The sequence below is a fragment of the Monodon monoceros genome, unplaced genomic scaffold, assembly GCF_005190385.1.
Source record: "Monodon monoceros isolate NGI ecotype Baffin Bay Population unplaced genomic scaffold, NGI_Narwhal_1 Super_Scaffold_18, whole genome shotgun sequence".
NCBI lineage: Eukaryota > Metazoa > Chordata > Mammalia > Artiodactyla > Monodontidae > Monodon > Monodon monoceros.
The window spans coordinates 39,862,694-39,880,572 of record NW_021703774.1 but is presented as its reverse complement, the minus strand read 5'-3'; the positions used below and the strand labels follow the sequence as shown (position 1 = coordinate 39,880,572).

At 36.9% G+C, this 17,879-nt stretch overlaps 1 protein-coding gene across 10 annotated transcripts in view; it reads right to left on the bottom strand.

Annotated features, from left to right (window-relative positions):
* Positions 1-17,879, bottom strand: part of RPS6KC1 (ribosomal protein S6 kinase C1) — a 215,744-nt gene that overhangs the window by 33,778 nt on the left and 164,087 nt on the right. For 5 of the 10 annotated variants that reach the window (XM_029227679.1, XM_029227684.1, XM_029227682.1 and 2 more), the window contains 4 exons: positions 16,459-16,506; positions 15,112-15,244; positions 3,850-5,445; positions 3,489-3,578 (listed from right to left, as the gene is read on the bottom strand). In XM_029227679.1, coding sequence (XP_029083512.1) covers positions 3,489-3,578; positions 3,850-5,445; positions 15,112-15,244; positions 16,459-16,506 — 1,867 coding nt within the window. Of the gene's footprint in view, positions 1-3,488; positions 5,446-15,111; positions 15,245-16,458; positions 16,507-17,095; positions 17,185-17,879 lie in introns of all 10 variants that reach the window. The other 5 variants (XR_003794328.1, XR_003794329.1, XR_003794330.1 and 2 more) reach the window with 3 other exon arrangements.

Here is a 17,879-nt window from a genome sequence, read left to right as displayed (position 1 = left end):
TATAGAGCAGAATAATGGCCCCCCTGCTAGTTTGGCATTTGCTCAAGTTTCTGTCCATGTAAATCGAATCTGTTACTGGAAATTTTTCACAAAATATAAAGGCACATCATCCACAAGATAAAAAGATACACTGCTGATATTATAAAGTACAGGGCAGGTGGATAATGTTTTTAGGACAAATGTGTGATAAGGATTCCCAGGAGGGAGGCGTGGTAGGGGTAGAGGTTGCATGCTGTTCAAACAGAAGTGAATCGTTCTCATCATAATCTTGTGACAACTTTACTTTCTAACCAAACATCAGCTGCTTAACATGCTTTAGAGTTACTTGGACAAAAATACCAAGGTTAGAGTTGGGAAACAGGAGGGCAAGGGGATGTAGGAGGAGAATTACTTCAACCCTTAGCATTGCAAAGGACAGATCAAAAGATGACTTAGTACTCTATGTCCCCGTGTGTTCATTGATTTGTGATTTTTAAGCATTGAAACATTAGCTTCTTATCATTGCTCCCACCCCTTTGAGAAGAGGAGCAAAGTCTACTTGTATTTCTATCAGTAGCATTGCTATTCAGTTTTAAAACAAACAGTAATTCACAAATTTTTGTTCCAATTCCCCTTGCATTATAAGCAATGGGCAGGAGTACACACACCTAACTGAGTTCTGCAACTCTAGGTTTAAGACCATCTAAATTAGAACACCAGCATCACTTTTCAATTAAGGTCATAACTGATTGAGTTTTATACTGTTGATAAAACAAATTAATAGACCCAAGGAATGCAGAGACTTCCCACATTGTTCAATGCATGCCATAATACTAGAACACTTTTGTAACTCACAAAGCTTGAAAGTACAATTCTTTTATGCAAATAATTAAAACAAAGCCCTTCTTCAGACTACAGCTTTTTGCAAATGTTAGTGAAGGACAACCTGGACGATGACAGCAAAAATCCATTAATGGCAGACTGCCACCTGCTGGTAAACTATGAGAATTGTGATTTCTGGGAAAAGGCTTAAAAATCAGAAGTTGGAAACTGATCGCTATTAAATTCAGTACACAAAACTGTATTTCAGTACACAAAGTTGAAAGTATGTATTTGCTGATGTATGTAGTATGGTTTTATTCCACATATAATTCTCAGGAGGTCACATGCTATGAAGGTTAAAGTGAACATGCCTACAGTTTGAAGAAAAATAATCTGCTAGAAAGCCAAAGTACAACCTTACAGATAGTTTTCAACAAGAAAGTAAGAAGAAAAATAGGAAAAAAAGAGTCAGTTATAAACATTAAACTGCCCCATAAACATTTGGTTTTGATGTGAGGTTTATACTGCACTTGACTTCAGGATTTAACAGGTTTTACTTAAAAGAACTCCCAGGTTTAATTTTGATCCTAAAACCCTGAAATTCATTATAATTAACATATATTTATTTACATACATTGGTACCTAAAATGTTATTTATAATCAGATTAGAAAGGGGAAGGGTCTGTTAAAAAATAAACCAGATAACCATAATAAAGTGATTTCACTATGAATTTTTTTTGTTATCCCATTAACTAAATCATACTAATAAGATTTCAAAAGCCAGCATAATATTATCTATTTGAGAAAGAAAAAAATGTAGGCATGCTCCATCACCCCTAGGAAGAAATAAAATCAAACAATCCTAATTTGAGGGACGAAAGAGGAAAGAAAAGAGTATAACAGTAAGAAGAAAATCTAAATCATTGTTTTCAGAAAATAGTTTTAGTATATTTGCTTTGCTGATTGAAAAACTGTGCTATTTCTCAATACAGAAATAATTCTTAACAATGAAAATGGTAACTAAAAACAATATAGCTCTTTGAATCCTAATTATAATCATTTCCCATTATGCAGGGAAACAATGTTAGCATCAATAATAACGCTGGTTTGCTAGTAAGCATTAAATACTGTATTAATCAACAACTAAGCGTATCATGTCAATACAATCAGTTTGAACCTCCTCTGAAAGCCAGAGGGTGACAAGTGAAGCAACTTTGGCCATTCAAAGAGGCTGAATGCTAGGCAAAAGGTGAACAAACTTTGGATTCAAACACAGCCCCATCTGCACTGATGACAGACAGAAACTAACTCAAATCCAATTCATATGCTTAAGAGACCTATAATTATCAGCAAAGGATCTAACACCCCCAGAAATAAATCTCTAATTTAAAAAAGCAGACAATACAGTAAAAGTAAGAGAAACCTGTTGTGTCAAATATTTGGTTATTTCAAAACAAGAAGAATATGCTTCCTAAAATTTCTCAAATATGGAAAGAACTCTTTAAAATCTGCTCTAAAATGCCAGGATGGCACATCACTGAAATCACAACATTGCATTTTTTTTTATTTCAAATTTTATCCATTTTTAGCCTTAGGGATTTTACTCTTTTAGTCATCTACCTCTCACATCTTAAAAATCATCCATTTACTGGGCTTCCCTAGTGGCACAGTGGTTAAGAATCCGCCTGCCAACGCAGGGGACAGAGGTTCCAGCCCTGGTCTGGGAAGATCCCACATGCCGTGGAGCAACTAAGCCCCTGCGCCACAACTACTGAGGCTGTGTGCCACAATTACTGAAGCCCACCTGCCTAGAGCCCGTGCTCCGCAACAAGAGAAGCCACCACAATGAGAAGCCCACGCACCACAACGAAGAGTAGCCCCCACTCGCCGCAACTAGAGAAAGCTTGAGTGGGGCAACAAAGACCCAACTCAGACAAAAATTAAATAAATAAGTAAGTAGACTGTCCTCTGTGACTATGAATGGATAGACAAATGGATAAAGAAGATGTGGTGCATACATACAATGGAATATTACTCAGCCATAAAAAGGAACGAGATTGGGTCATTTGTAGAGACGTGGATGGATCTAGAGACTGTCATACAGAGTGAAGTAAGTCAGAAGGAGAAAAACAAATATTGTATATTAACGCATATATGTGGAATCTAGAAAAATGGTACAGATGAACCGGTTTGCAGGGCAGAAATAGAGACACAGATGTAGAGAACAAATGTATGGACACCAAGGGGGGAAAGTGGCGGGGGTGGTGGTGTGATGAATTGGGAGACTGGGATTGACATGTATACACTAATACGTATAAAATGGATAACTAATAAGAACCTGCTGTATAAAAAAATAAATAAAATTCTAAAATTAAAAAAAAATCATCCAATTAAAGAGGATACTTAAAGGTCCTTTTAAACACTAAGAAGTTGACATTTCTATGAATTCATGGCCAGTTCTAAGAGAAGTATAAACCCATTTAACATCAAATACTAACAAATATACATACACACATATACTATGGATTCTGTAATGATTTTATCCCCCAAATTATCTTTTGTAAAGGGTTAAAGAGATAACCAAATCCAACATATTGTCAACTGCTAGTGAAAATACAACTTCAATAAAGAAATGAGAGCTGCCAAACTACTTTTCCAAGCGAAACATTTTAGGAGATTGCTCTAACCTGGGGCACAGTACATTCTCTCTATGGCATCGCTGTCACAGGAATCTTCAACCTCACTCCACCTGCTAAAATACGTTAGCTGAATGTGTCCTAAAAACAAAACGACAGGAGAAATCAAAACATTTTTCTCTTCCATTTTCTGCAGAAGTGAACTGTAATTACTCCTTTTGTAGCTAAAAACAGTATCATTAAGAATAATGGCATCATTAAGTACTAGAAGCTATTACTGGGGGTGAATTTGCTGCACTGATAATGAAGCTCTAGACAGGAAATGAAGATACTAATTACAAGATAAAACGCCTACTCAGTTAATTGGAAGCAACAGCGAATAAAAAGAAATGCATTTGCAAAAGTTCCTGACCTCTATCATTCAATAAGATGTTGTTTGGGTTCAAATCGCGGCACACAATTCCCTCTCTATGTAAAGCATCAAGGGCTACCACCATTTCAGCTGCCCATCTTTGAATACAGCCCTCTGGGATGTAAAACCTGGAGTTTAGTGCTAATTTTTTATCAAGGTCCTCAAAAATCTGGTGTATCTCCTTGTCTCCTTCTAGTGCTAACCCACTCTCTGCCTTAGTCTCAGAGTCTCTCTGAAATACAGCCGGCTCCTCTTTAGCCAAATCATCAGTTTGATCTGTAAACAGCAATACTTCTTCAGTTTTTAAAGTGTCTGTATTTACGTTATATTCATTAGCACCTGAGAGTGGGTCAGAAATACGGAATAAGCTTTCTTTTGCGTTGTTTGCTGTTACTGCCGATGCAACCAAGCTAAGTCCTTGAAACTTAGGATCCGAGCTGTGTAACAAAGACATGTCTCTCACATTACTGTGATCATCAGCTGCTACACATAACATCCCAGGATCCCCCTGTGCGTAGTGTTTCTCTGTGATACCACGGGATTTAGGCCCACAGGGATCACTCAGTTCCTCTGTGCCTTTTTCTTCACGTGCTTGGCACTGTTCAGTACTAAGTCTGAGGCATAAAACATCAGGGGTTTCCAACAGTTTACTTTCTATTATGCCTATATTAGTCTGTGTGAACTTAGTAGGTCCCATTGCTGCACCATCTTTCATTGGCTCCAATTCACCAGGCAGATTTACAAGAAGATCAGGCCTTCCTTCATCAGTACCACTGACATCATCAAAAGCAGCATCTTTAAAAGAAATAACCGGGACTGAGTCATCTGAGCCCCTGCTAATGGTGTCATGAGCTATAAACTCTACCTTGCTTTCACTAGTACTAAAACTTCTGGAAGTGCTGTCTCCATCAGAAAGAGTGAAGAATGGTTTCAAAGGCTCTGACTTTAGACTATACAACTTTTCTCCAAAATCAAGTCCTAAGAGTTCACTAGTGCTATCCTTACTATCTATTCTAAAGAATTCCATGGGGCTGTTTTTAGATCTACTGAGGGAATCTGATGTTCTTGGAGAACTAACTGCTTCCAGGCCATCATCTCCAGGAAAGAACTTTAGCTCGTGGGCTGTCAGCTGTGCGCTGGGGCTGTCACTGTCAGCAGCAAGGTGTGCTGGGAAGTTTTCTATAGCTTTGGTATCAACATCATTCCTTTCAGTCTTTATGAAAAGCTCCTCATTCAAAGACCCTGGTTCAATCTTTTCTTGCCCATATTCATTGCATAATGTTAAATAACTAGTAGTACATTCTTCTTCTGAACTTGAGCCAGAATCTGGCCATTTCGGAGAGCTGTCTTGCCCATCATCATCTTGGTTGCTATCATCTTGAGAGCTTGGAGTAAGACTAGTCTTCAAAGGCAGAATTTTAAGCATGGCTCCACCATCACTTTCTCTGGATTCAAAGCTGCTGCTGTCCTGAGGACTAGATGTTGGCTGTTGCAGTTGAACTTTAGCAAGTGAAGATTTTTTCACTGCTTCGATGTCAAAGCTTTCTTCAGGACTTCTGTTTAGAAACTTACTGATATATGACCAGAGTTTGCCACCTGTGAATAAGCATAACCAAAAAAAAAAAAAAAATTAAGAACACCAAATTAATGGTTACTTATTGAAGCCATTAAAAAAACAAAAAGTATTCTAATAATCAATCAAAAGCAAGTCAATGATACCCATTAATGTCAAGTATGCTGTAAGAAGCAATTTAATAAAGTGCCTTCTTGAAGAATAGTCGAGCTTGGATTTGGGATTCACGACAACAAAGAGTGTAAATAAAATTTTTGCAATGAAAAGAAAACTAAATAACTAACTAAAATGCTTTCTTATTATTGCTGACTGGTGAGTACAGTTTCAAGCATATCTCCTAATATCAATTATTTTTTAAATGACAACCTATTTCTTACTTTGAAGAGAAACTGGTTATAACAAATAATAATATGAAATTTCACAGCTAAAATTCTACTTTAAAGTTAAACATAATTTACTCTAGAAACATCTATGTTCTGCTCTGTTTATTAATAATTTTTTCAAGCATGGCCACCAAAGCTCTATTGACTAGAAACAGTATTACAAAAAAAAGTTAAATTTGATTCAGAAATCTTAAAAACAGTAATTGTGGGAGCATACTTTGTAAAGATATAACTATTGCTCCCAAAAATAGGAAATAATACATCAAAAATGAAACCCTGTACTAACAAGGAGGAAGCAATTATTTTCAGCATTTTTTTTTTTTTTTTTTTTTTTTTTTGCGGTACGCGGGCCTCTCACTGTTGTGGCCCCTCCCGTTCCGGAGCACAGGCTCCGGGCGCGCAGGCTCAGTGCCCATGGCTCACGGGCCCAGCCGCTCCGCGGTATGTGGGATCTTCCCGGACCGGGGCACGAATCCGCGTCCCCTTCATCGGCAGGCGGATTCTCAACCACTGCACCACCAGGGAAGCCCTCAGCACATTTTTCAATGTCATTATTAAACATCATATACCAAGGGGAACTAAATCTCAGGGGAAATAATCACTGACAGTCAATTATATGTGTAAAAAGGTCAGTGGAAGCATCCAAAATATCTTTCTCTCCTTGGCATTTCATTTCATTTCGAGGAACTCAATAAATATATAAAGTGCCCAATACTGTGCCCAGCACAGAGTAATGCTATAAAGGGTAACTGCCATAATATTAGTCCTAGGATACTCAGACATCTTCTAGCAGTGATCTAGTTAACAATCTTATCCAATCTTGATAATAATTAGTGGTATAGAACATTGTGGTGTTTAACTTCCCTCTTGCTTCTTCTTAGCTAACTTTCTGTCATCACTAGGTTATACTCGGTGTCTCATATTTCTCCATATTCAAACTAAAGTTTAAAGATTCATATATGGCTTTGAAATTCACTCACTCACACACAAAAGAAGCTATGCATCGATTCCATCTTTTTTGATTCTTTTGACAACAATAACCACATTCCTCTTATCACAAATACCTCCATTGTGGCATACCAACAGTAATGCCTGCCCTGAAGCTGGGGTTCTTGTATGCAGTCCAAATAAAATGATGTATATTGTTCAACTGTCCTACTGTGAGGACAGGACTAAGTCTTTTTCATCTTTATATATCTACTGCCTATACAGTGTGCAGGACATGACAGGCATTCACTCAATGCTTGTTAACTCAAATCATAACTTATCAGAATGGGATATGCCATCACAAAGGAGACACTATCTATAGCTGTGAAGTTCCAGTGATCAGCAAGGAACAGTACCTAGTAGAGTTCTAAGAAAAGTTGCATTCATTCTTAGGCTAATTCAACCTGGATGAGCTGCTCAAATCTAAAATGGAATGTGCTTAAATTCTTTATTTTTGCTCTCCAAATCACTTCTTCTTTCTGACTTCAGAGCTACTGAGGCACAAAAACTTGGACTACTTTCTCTCCTTTGTTCTACCTATATCTGACAAGTTTCCAAGTCCTATAAGATCTACCCATGTTTCCCACAGTCTTCCTCTTCTTTTAATTCCTTTGACCACTCTGTGTTTCTTGGAATAATGTTATAGCTACAACTAGACCACTACTTTCAGTCCTTCCTGTATCACTCTATCATACTAACTGCTGCCCAAGTAATCTTCCATTTTAGCACAGATCTTATCATGTCATTTCTCCAAGAACCCAAACCCTACCCCCACCCTACCCACCTACTGAACGTTGTACCAACTCCATATAGGCATTTGGACCCTTAGTAATACAGTATCAACCCATAATTTGTTCCTCTCCCTCAACTCATCACACATTTCACCTGAATAGAATTTCTCCACATATAACCCATGCTGGGCTTTTGCTCAAACTATACCTACCACTTAGAACTGTCTTTCCTATTAGTTTCCCCAATATCTGCTTGTCAAAATCCTACCTATTCTTGAAGGTCCTTCAGAATTTGTTTTCTTTCATCAGTTTTTTTTACATACCCTCACTGTATACAACTCCTTATCTTTGCAGAATCCTCTGTATCACTGCATCCCTCTTATGACATTTACAACATTCTATTTCATATTAATATTACTTTTATGCGTTCATTAGCTCTTTTACCATACTGCAGGGTTTTCATAACTGCAAGGAGAGGATTCTGTCTAGCATGTAAAATAACAGGAATTAAATATTTATTAAATTGAGTTATAAAAAGATGACATCTTTACAAATTTTTTGAAAACCTTAGGAAAAGTTTATACAAATTAAAAATGTCATTATTTTTGGTCATGCTTTCTTCTTATTCTAAAACAGATACATGGTTTTATTATTTTCAAAAAATTTAATATAGAAGAGGACACAGAACAGCAAAGAATTCAGAATATATAAATCACCCATAAACACTATTAACCATTAGTACATTTATCTTCTGACTTTTCACAACTAACATCTTATCATAAACATTTTCTAATTTCATGAGACTATGAACTTGAAAGGCTATATAGCATATCCATGAGATAGATGGATATGGTGTGTTAAAATGTTCCTCTATTGTGGAACATCTAAGTTGCTTCTAGTCTTTTACTATTAGAATTAAAATAATGTCTACTTTAGCTTACAAATACTTGACACCTCTGATTATATCATCAGGACACAACACCAGAAATGAAAGTGCTAGGTCAGGAAGTATGAATATCTTTAATGCTTCTGATATGTGTCACTAAATTGCTTTACAGAAAAGCTGTACCAGAATCCACTCCTACAAACAATGTGTATTAGTGCCATCTTCATAGCATCTTACCTATATTGGATATTAGCAAGTTTACCAATTTGATTAATCAAACATGGCATCTTATTTAATTCCATTCTTTTCATTATTAGATTAAAAATTTTTAATGTAATTGTTGGCATTTTCTTTATGGAAATTTGTTACTAGCCTAAAAATGTACTCTAATGTGAAGTATAAAAACTGCATTTTCAAGAGAGAAAAAAAACTGTTTTAGTTCTTTCCATTCCTTTTTGGGGGCCAAGTTAGATTTAATGCTCAATGTGGAGCTATAGAAACAAAAATTTGGTCCTGTGACATACTTTTTTCAATTACAAAATCATGAAAACTACATAACTTACAAAAATACATAATTCCCATGAAGTTTCTTTCCACAGAAGCTGAGTTCTACTTTCTACAGAGTTAAGATCAGGCCTAATACACAAACTTACACAAATGTCAACATTATTACTGTAACATTAATAATATTAACCTAAAAAAATCCTGTTATTGCTAAATCACAAAATATAAATAGAAAATATCTAAAATATTTATAATCTTTAATACTTTAAGAATATAAATGACACTTTTCTAAGTCCTGTTGAAGCACATAAAATTGCATACATTAGCTACTTTAAGCTATGAAAATAGCAATCCATAAGGTTTAATAAAAACTCTTTTTGTCTCTCTTTAGATTTTCATCTATTGGTTTCCTGCAGGATTACAAAGAAAATCTTTTCAATTTACTTGACCCGAAGTGGAATTTAAATTTAATACATATGATAAAATATTGATTGACCCATGATCAAAAATCATCTTTTGACCCAGCAATTCTACTTCAAGAAATTTGTCTTACAAATAATTCTCAAAACAAAACAAAATTTTAAAAAAATGCACATATACAGGGACAAGTACTGGAAACAATTTAAACAACAGTAGACAGAGGACTACTTAAATCAATTATGGTAAATCTGCACAACCAAATACCTTGTATGTATTCAAAAATAAACAAACAGCAATATTTGTAAACATTTAGTGTTTACCATGTACTAGGCACTATTATAAGTGCTTTACATATACCAACTATTTAATCCCCACATCTACCCTCACATCTACCCTACGTAATTATTACAGTTAATTACATAATTATTATGTGATTCTTATTATCCCTGCTTTACAAATAAGGAAACAGAGGTATAGAAAGGCTAAATAATTTGCCCAAGGTCACACAACTAGTAAATTGTGAGCCAGCCTTCAAGCTAACATAGTCTGGCTCTAAGATCCTTCTTTTCGGTTTTTTTCCCCCTTAATTTTTATTTAATTATTTATTTATTTTTGGCTGTGTTGGGTCTTCGGTGTTGCTGTGCGTGGGCTTTCTCTAGCTGTGGCGAGCGGGGGCTACTCTTCGTTGCGGTGCAAGGGCTTCTCATTGCGGTGGCTTCTCTTGTTGCGGAGCACGGGCTCTAGGCGTGCGGGCTTCAGTAGTTGTGGCTCACGGGTTTAGTTACTCCGTGGCATGTGGGATCTTCCCGGACCAGGGCTCGAACCCATATCCCCTGCATTGGCAGGCGGATTCTTAACCACTGCGCTACCAGGGAAGCCCTAAGATCCTTCTTTTTAATCACTGTACTATACCGCCTCTCTCAGTGGACACCTATACGTACTGATAAGGAAAGATGTCCGAAGTACACTGTTAGGGTGGGGGGAAAAGCAAGCTACAGACAATATGTAAAATACATTTATGTTTTTAAAAAACAGGGACTTTCCTGGTGGCGCAGTGGATAGGACTCTGTGCTCCCAAGGCAGGGGGCGCGGGTTCGATCCCTGGTCAGGGAACCATATCCCACGTGCATGCCGCGGCTGAGGGTTCGTGTGCCACAACTAAGGAGTCCACGCAACGCAACTAAGGAGCTCGCAAACTGCAACTAAGGAGCCCTGGAGCTGCTATTAAGGAGCCCGCGTGCTGCAACTAAGACCTCACACAACCAAATAAATAAAAATAAATAAATATTTTTTTAAAAAATCAGACAGGTAGGGGGGAGAAGTATATGTTTATATACACAGGAAATTTCTGGAAATGTTCACCCTATTTCTAGAGAACAGAAATGGGCATTAAAGTGAATAAGGAGGAAGAATTTTTATTTCTACTTTATATACTTCCATCTGGTATGAATTTCTTTCTATATTAGTTTTATAATGATTTTTTAAAACTAGTTAATAAAAAGAGAATCATTTCATCCCTTTGGTCCCCTCTTAACTTGAGGAGAAACTCTTTCCCATCCCCCACCTATTTGCACAGAAGCTTTTCCAATCACTTTCTTGTAACCTAGTCATTCATCTTTTCTTAGTCAGTATTGAGCAATTATACACTGAGCACCTTCTATGTACCAAGCATTCCTATAAATGCTGGGATACATATATATATTTATATATATATATATATAAAATGAATCATAATCCCTAATCTTAGGAACTTAAAGTTTTAATAACACATATAGCCTTGACTGAATACATTTGTTTCTCCCACATTTTCTTCTTCAAACAGAGTTAAAATAAGAAATCCATTAATAGGAACAATAAACATTTTAAATCTCTCTCCTAAAATCCTGTCTGGCATATCCAACTGCCTACTCAACACCACCTGGAAATTTAATAAGCATCTCAAACTCACATGTCCAACACTGAATCTCTGGTTTTTCCCTCTAAATCTACTCCTCCCACAGCTTTCCTCATCTTAGTAAATGGAAACCATTCTTTCAGTTATTTAAGCCCAAAACCATGGAGTCATACAAGGCAGAGTCATGTCAATTTTACCTTCAGAATGTGTTCAGAATCTAATAAGCATTTCTCACTACCTCCACCACTAATGCTTTGTGGAAGCCAGCGTCGATTTCACCTGGAGTGCTGCAACAACCTCCAAACTGGTCTCCTTGCTTTTTTTTTTTTTTTTTTTTTGCGGTACGCGGGCCTCTCACTGCTGTGGCCTCTTCCGTTGCGGAGCACAGGCTCCGGACGCGCAGGCTCAGCGGTCATGGCTCACGGGCCCAGCCGCTCCGCGGCATGTGGGATCCTCCCGGACCGGGGCACGAACCCGCATCCACTGCATCGGCAGGCGGACTCTCAACCACTGCACCACCAGGGAAGCCCTGGTCTCCCCGCTTTTGAGTTTGCCCTCCTAGATTCTATTTTCCACCAAGCAACCAGAGTAATCCCTACCTTGTCACTGCTCTGCTCAATATCCCCCAGGTCTTCCTATCCATTCAGAATAAAAACGATGTTCTTAAAGTGGCCTAGAAGACCACGCCGGATCTGCCCACCTGCCTCCCCACTTCTCTGATACCATTTCCTACCACTCTTCCCATTCTGCTCCAGCCACACTTGACCTTGCTGTTTCTTGTACAGCAAATACACTCTTGCCTCCAGGCCTATGTACTTGTTCCCTCTTGCCAAGATACTCTTCCCTCCCATGTCCACATCTGCTCCCTCTCTCATTTCCCTCAGGTCATTGGCCAAATGTCTCCTTCTTAATAAGGTGACCACTCTCTATAAAATAACAACCCCCAACTCACCCTTCTGGCATTCCCTCATATATTTACTTATGTATTTGCTTAGTGTCTGTTCTGCCTCTATACTGCAAGCTCCACGTGGGCAGAGTCTTTATTTTGCTCACTGCCATGTTAGAGCTAAGCCTGTATCCCAGAGAGCACTCCATATATTTCTAAATGAATTAATGTAAAATGTTATGAAAATTAGTCCAAGAGACTCATGTGAATCATGAATAGTTCTGTTAAGCAAAGGGGAGTTAAAGCCCAAATCATAAATGTTCAAGGATTCATATTATGGAGAAAACAATTCTTCAGTGTTTACTTTTTCAGTAATAGCTATTCACGTATATGAAAGTGATGCTTTTATGATATATGCACAACCTCCTAATTCACAGAGGTAACAAAGAAAGTACCACTGACATGTAAAAAGATAACACACTGTCTGCCAGTTCACTTGACTGCTCAATGCCAAATCCAGGAAATTATCCTAGATTCTTCTCTCCCTGACCTCAAATCCATCGCAGGTCCCACTGACTACCCTCAGAGCAACTCCACAAGTATCCCAGAAGGCCATGCCATCATCATCTCTTGCCCAGACTACTTTATTACACTTCATTGCTTCTCCTCTTGCCTTTCTATAATCCATTCCACATACAACAGTCAGAGTGATTTTCTCAAATGTAGATCAGACATTGTCACTGCTTAATATGTCCAATGGTCTCCCAATGCACTTGAATGAAAGCCAAAGCCCTTACCATGCTCCTGCCTGCTTCTCCAACAGCTTCATATACCACCACTGCCTTCACCTACCAGACTCCAACTGAATCGTCTCCTTTCTTGTTCATCAAACATTGCAAGTTTCTTTTTGCCTATTTCTTACACTGATCCCTATACCTAAATGGGTTTCCCCCTTACATCCAAACGGTTATTTCTTATGTCATTCAGAACTCCTCTTAAATGTCACCTTCTTAGAGCGGGCTTCCTTGACTAACTAGTCTAGAGTAGTCCCCCAGTCATTCTCGATTAGAGCTCTCTGTATTAAAGATGAGTATGGTCCCTATTATTAGCCAATATTATCATGCTTTTGTTTTTCTGTTTGACTCTCCACAAGAAGAATGTAAGTTTCAAAAAGTCAGACTCTTTCCCTGCTATGTTCACCTAAAAGAAAGCTTAATAGATAGTACATGCTCAATAAATTTGCTGAATATTAAATGAATCCAGAGTCCCTATTTACACCATAATCCAATATATTTGTATTATAAAATCTTCTTAAAATTAAACAATAAACACCTGAAATGAGTAGTCATAAGAGATTCCTGCCCACCCCCCAAGTTTAAATAATCCAGGACAAATTCTATGGTCACGTAACCATTCAAAGTCAGGTACGGTCAACAATAAAGGAAAGAGACTTGGTAAAGATAATCTAAAACAGTGGAAAATTTGAAAGCCACATGCATGTCTATGGCTTTAAAGCATATTATAAACATTCTCTATAGTAACAAAGTAAAATCAGTTGAAATATCAGCTTTGGGAAGTATAAGAGAAGGTGAGAAGATGGCACAAGAAAAAATGAAGTACTGTATTTGGAGAAGGAAAAGGAAAAACAGGAAGAGGAAGCTGCAACTAGCAGAGGTACACGAGGATTAAAAATTTGCCACAGATAATCTCCAACATGAGTAATCCACACTGGGTAATAGAATATTGACTATAATTACATTCATCCTACTGACCTTGTTCTAAATTATTATGGATTATTACTATGCAAGTTATTTTGTTCCACACCAGAGGTGGCTGTATTTCGCTATCAGATGACATGACCTCTAATTCAATAATGTCTGTAATGCACTGGTATCCTCGGATAAAAGCTGTCTATAATATCTGAACAAAGGTGAATTAGTTATCCAATTCACACACGCAATTAACTCTCTTAATACCTGAGAGACCATGGAGCCCCTTCTGAATTTCCTATCAAATACTACATATGGAGGTCTTCCCTCCATCTGTAGTTATCTTGTGCTGTACTTCATAATAAACAATATTAATAGTTTATTGCCCCGCCAAAAATCTTACATTAGTTATCATACGAGACCTCATTCCACAAAGCAATGACTCATTTTCCTGGGAAAATGCATTCAATTCAAATGTTATGCCTATTACTAAAGCACAGTAGTTCTTTATTCTCAGTAATGTTAAAATTCAGGAAATATGGAAAATAATTTTAATTTTCTTTATTATTTTAAGAACACCTCTCAAAAGCCAAAAGGCAATATTTATTTTGTGGATTAATATTTATATGCTGTGTTCATTCTACATAAAAGACTATTTTTTTAAATTTAGGTGTTAAAGGGCAAAAACAGACCAAAATATAGTATTTTTTTGCCACCTTTTCCCTTTACGAAGAGCTGAAATTTCAGTTTGAAGGCAGAGCACTGTACCTTTGCTTTGTACCCACATGTGATGCCAATGGCTGTATTCGTAAAAACCCAGATCAGAATAACTAGGTAATGTCAAATGTTAAGCAAATACCTATGCCTTCTAAAAAAGGAGGTAATTAACTAATTCTTCAGGGGATGCTCTTCATTTTGTCATCTAACATTAGTGTATCTTCTCAGCAGAAAACAAGAGAAATCCCTAAAATAAAACTTAGTTCTCTTAGCACACATTCACATTAAAGTTCTCATCATATTGGACCAATCCTAGGAGTGAGTAAGTAGTTAAGTATATCTAAGAATGTTACTACAGTTCAAATGAAATCTGCCTCTCGCCTGGACTTTCATTCTCCCTCACAACTCAAACTAGGGAGGGAGAGCAGAGGAATAAGGAAACAATTTCTCACATGTGTTTCCTATGTTTTATCCGCTCAAGTAATGACAGAAGTAAGAAGGACATTATAGAAACTAAAAAGCTAAGCAGGTGACATTCTTCACTCCACAAACAATTTAAACTACAAACCAACCTTCCACATGCTGCAGCACAAGAAATACCGACTCCTCAGAAATGATGTACTTGTGCAGACACACCATGTTGGGCACACAGCGGGGGATGATGGTCTTTCTGTTCCTGCTGTATTCACTGCTTTTCCTTAGACCCTGACAGAGAACAAAAAGGTCAGTTGTACCCTCAGTTGCCTTTGGAGCCTGCTGTGCTCTGTGTTTATCAACCAAACTAATCTATCCGAGTTACCCTGGGCTTCAGAGAAACCACTCATCTGCTGCTCTATGCCCCTCAGTCCCTGGAGGCTCTGCTGATGGCATCTGGCGTGAATCCAGAGAACGGAAGATGCCACAAAGCTGCCATTAAAATCAATTACGTGGGTCAGTGTTTTTATTAGAGATGCTCTCAAACTAAGTCATCAGGATGACACACAGTTATTTCTCTATGACCTTTTCTTAAGTTTTATTTTACTTATGTATATCTTTAAAGCAGTAGACATCGTGAGATCAGTTCAAATTCCTGAGACACAAAAGGCATTCCTAGATTAAACGGGCAGTTTTAAAAATCTATTCCAAAAAAGTACAAAGATCATTTTAAGTTTTCTCCAAAGGAACAAGGTATGTGTAGTTTCTGCTGTCATATCCTGGTTTAAAAATCCGAGAAAACGCCAGTGATAAAGTATACTCATAAAAAGAAATTTATTTCAGTATATGTCATTGTGACCAACTGCCATGCTGATAAGTAAAAGAAAAAATATCAGAAAAATATAAAACTAATCTGAAATTCATTAATTCTGGATGCTGTGGAAATGCTTAAATTAGGATATTTTTAGAATATGTACTACCACAATCCACTTCAAATATGATTTTGAAATTACAAAATTGAGGGGTTTTTCTTCCTTTATTCATTTAATTACAAATTGAGTAATACAGAGAATCAAAATTGAATTTAGAAAAAAGACAGGGCCAGGGATGTAGATAACACTTTCCCAAATACCTGTAACAAAGACTTTAAGGCAAAATTTCAGCTCTTAAGAATTATAATCATAATCAAAGGTATGATTGCGTGTGGTCTTCACATATTATGCAAAATGTACTAGAGATGTATTTAAATTATACACTATACATTTAAACAGCATAAAATGAGTCTTCAACTTATCCAAATTATTTCCTCCATACTCTATAACCTAAGTCTCTTTTTAAATGTATGCTATATTTATCCACTGTGATGGAAGGACACAAAGTAAAATAAATACAGATCACTGCAAACATAAAAGAACATTCAAACACCCAGAAAAAAATTATTTTCTTTCAGAAGCATAATTTGAAAATAAATTTCTAAATTCATTAAACAGAAAAATTCTACTTACTTTTAGAATAAATGTCTGTTCTGTCCTTGTGTCCATTACAAGTAAAACCTACATAAAAGACATGAGTAATAACCTATTTACAATACAATGAAACATGAACTCATAACTTTTTGAAACTATACTTTAAAGGTTTGGGGGAAGTGTTGAAATTGACTCTGCCAAAATTGTTAATTTCTGAATTGATTTTTTTAAGTCGCCAAATCACAGGATTAAAACAGTCTTATCTAAAAGTGTGTTTCCTTTCTAAAAATGCCATATTTTAGAAACACTACTACATTTTCCTAGATTTATTTTTTAAATATATTTCTTAAAAGGAAGAATTATTTTAGAAAAAGAAGTTTTCCTCATGAAACATATATGGTTTTAAAAAAATAAAATAAAAAAATTTTTTTACAGAAATTGAAGTCTCAGTTTTCTTCCTAAAACGTCTAATGTAGCAACTTGCTACAATGTGATCTCAATAACCCAGGCTCTAACCCAAGGCACCCTTCTGGTGCTACTTCTCCATCCTGGACTCATCCTTAACTCCTCTTTTCCCATCAGCAAATCCTGCCAGCTCTATCTTCAAATTGTATCCAGAATCTGAACTCACCTCACCACTTCCACAGCTATTACCCTGAATGAAACAAAGATTTACCTGGATTATAACAATGGTGTCCCAACAGATTTCTCTGCTTCCATCTTTGCTGCCCTACGGTCTATTCTCAAAATAGCACGCAGGGTTTGCTTTTAAAAACATAAGTTATATCATGTCACTTCTCATTCAGAGAAAAAGCACACATTCAAAACAATGACCTCAAAAAAAAAAAAATGACCTCAAGACCCCTCATAATCTCACACATTGCCCCCTCAAACTATCCACTCCCCCTGTACCCATCCTGGTGAAAAAAAGAGTGAACAGAGATAGGGAATTATGCTACTGTATTTATAGTTTATATTTTATAAACATCTTAGTATTTATATTATATATTTTATATTATGTTAATCTTATCGTTTTGGAGAAACACTATAGCAGAGGTTGGCAAACTTTTCCTGTAAAGATGCAGGTAGTAAATATTTAAGGCTTTGCAGGCCCACACGGTCTCTGTTGCAGCTATTCAACTCTGCTGTTGTAGCACAAAAGCAGCCAGAGTCCGAAATGGGCCATCGCGGGAGAATTTACACCACAGAAATCTGCAAACACTGTAAACAGGGCTTTTTTTCCCCACCCCCTCCAGAGAGTTGGAAGTCAAGGGTAAAAGAAGATATTAAGCTTAGAAAAATAAAAGAATGGTCAGAAAGAGAAAAACAAATACTATAAGCTAACACATATATATAGAATCTAAAAAAAAAAAGTGTTCTGAAGAACCTAGGGTCAGGACAGGAATAAAGACGCAGATGTAGAGAATGGACCTGAGGACATGGGGAGGGGGAAAGGGAAG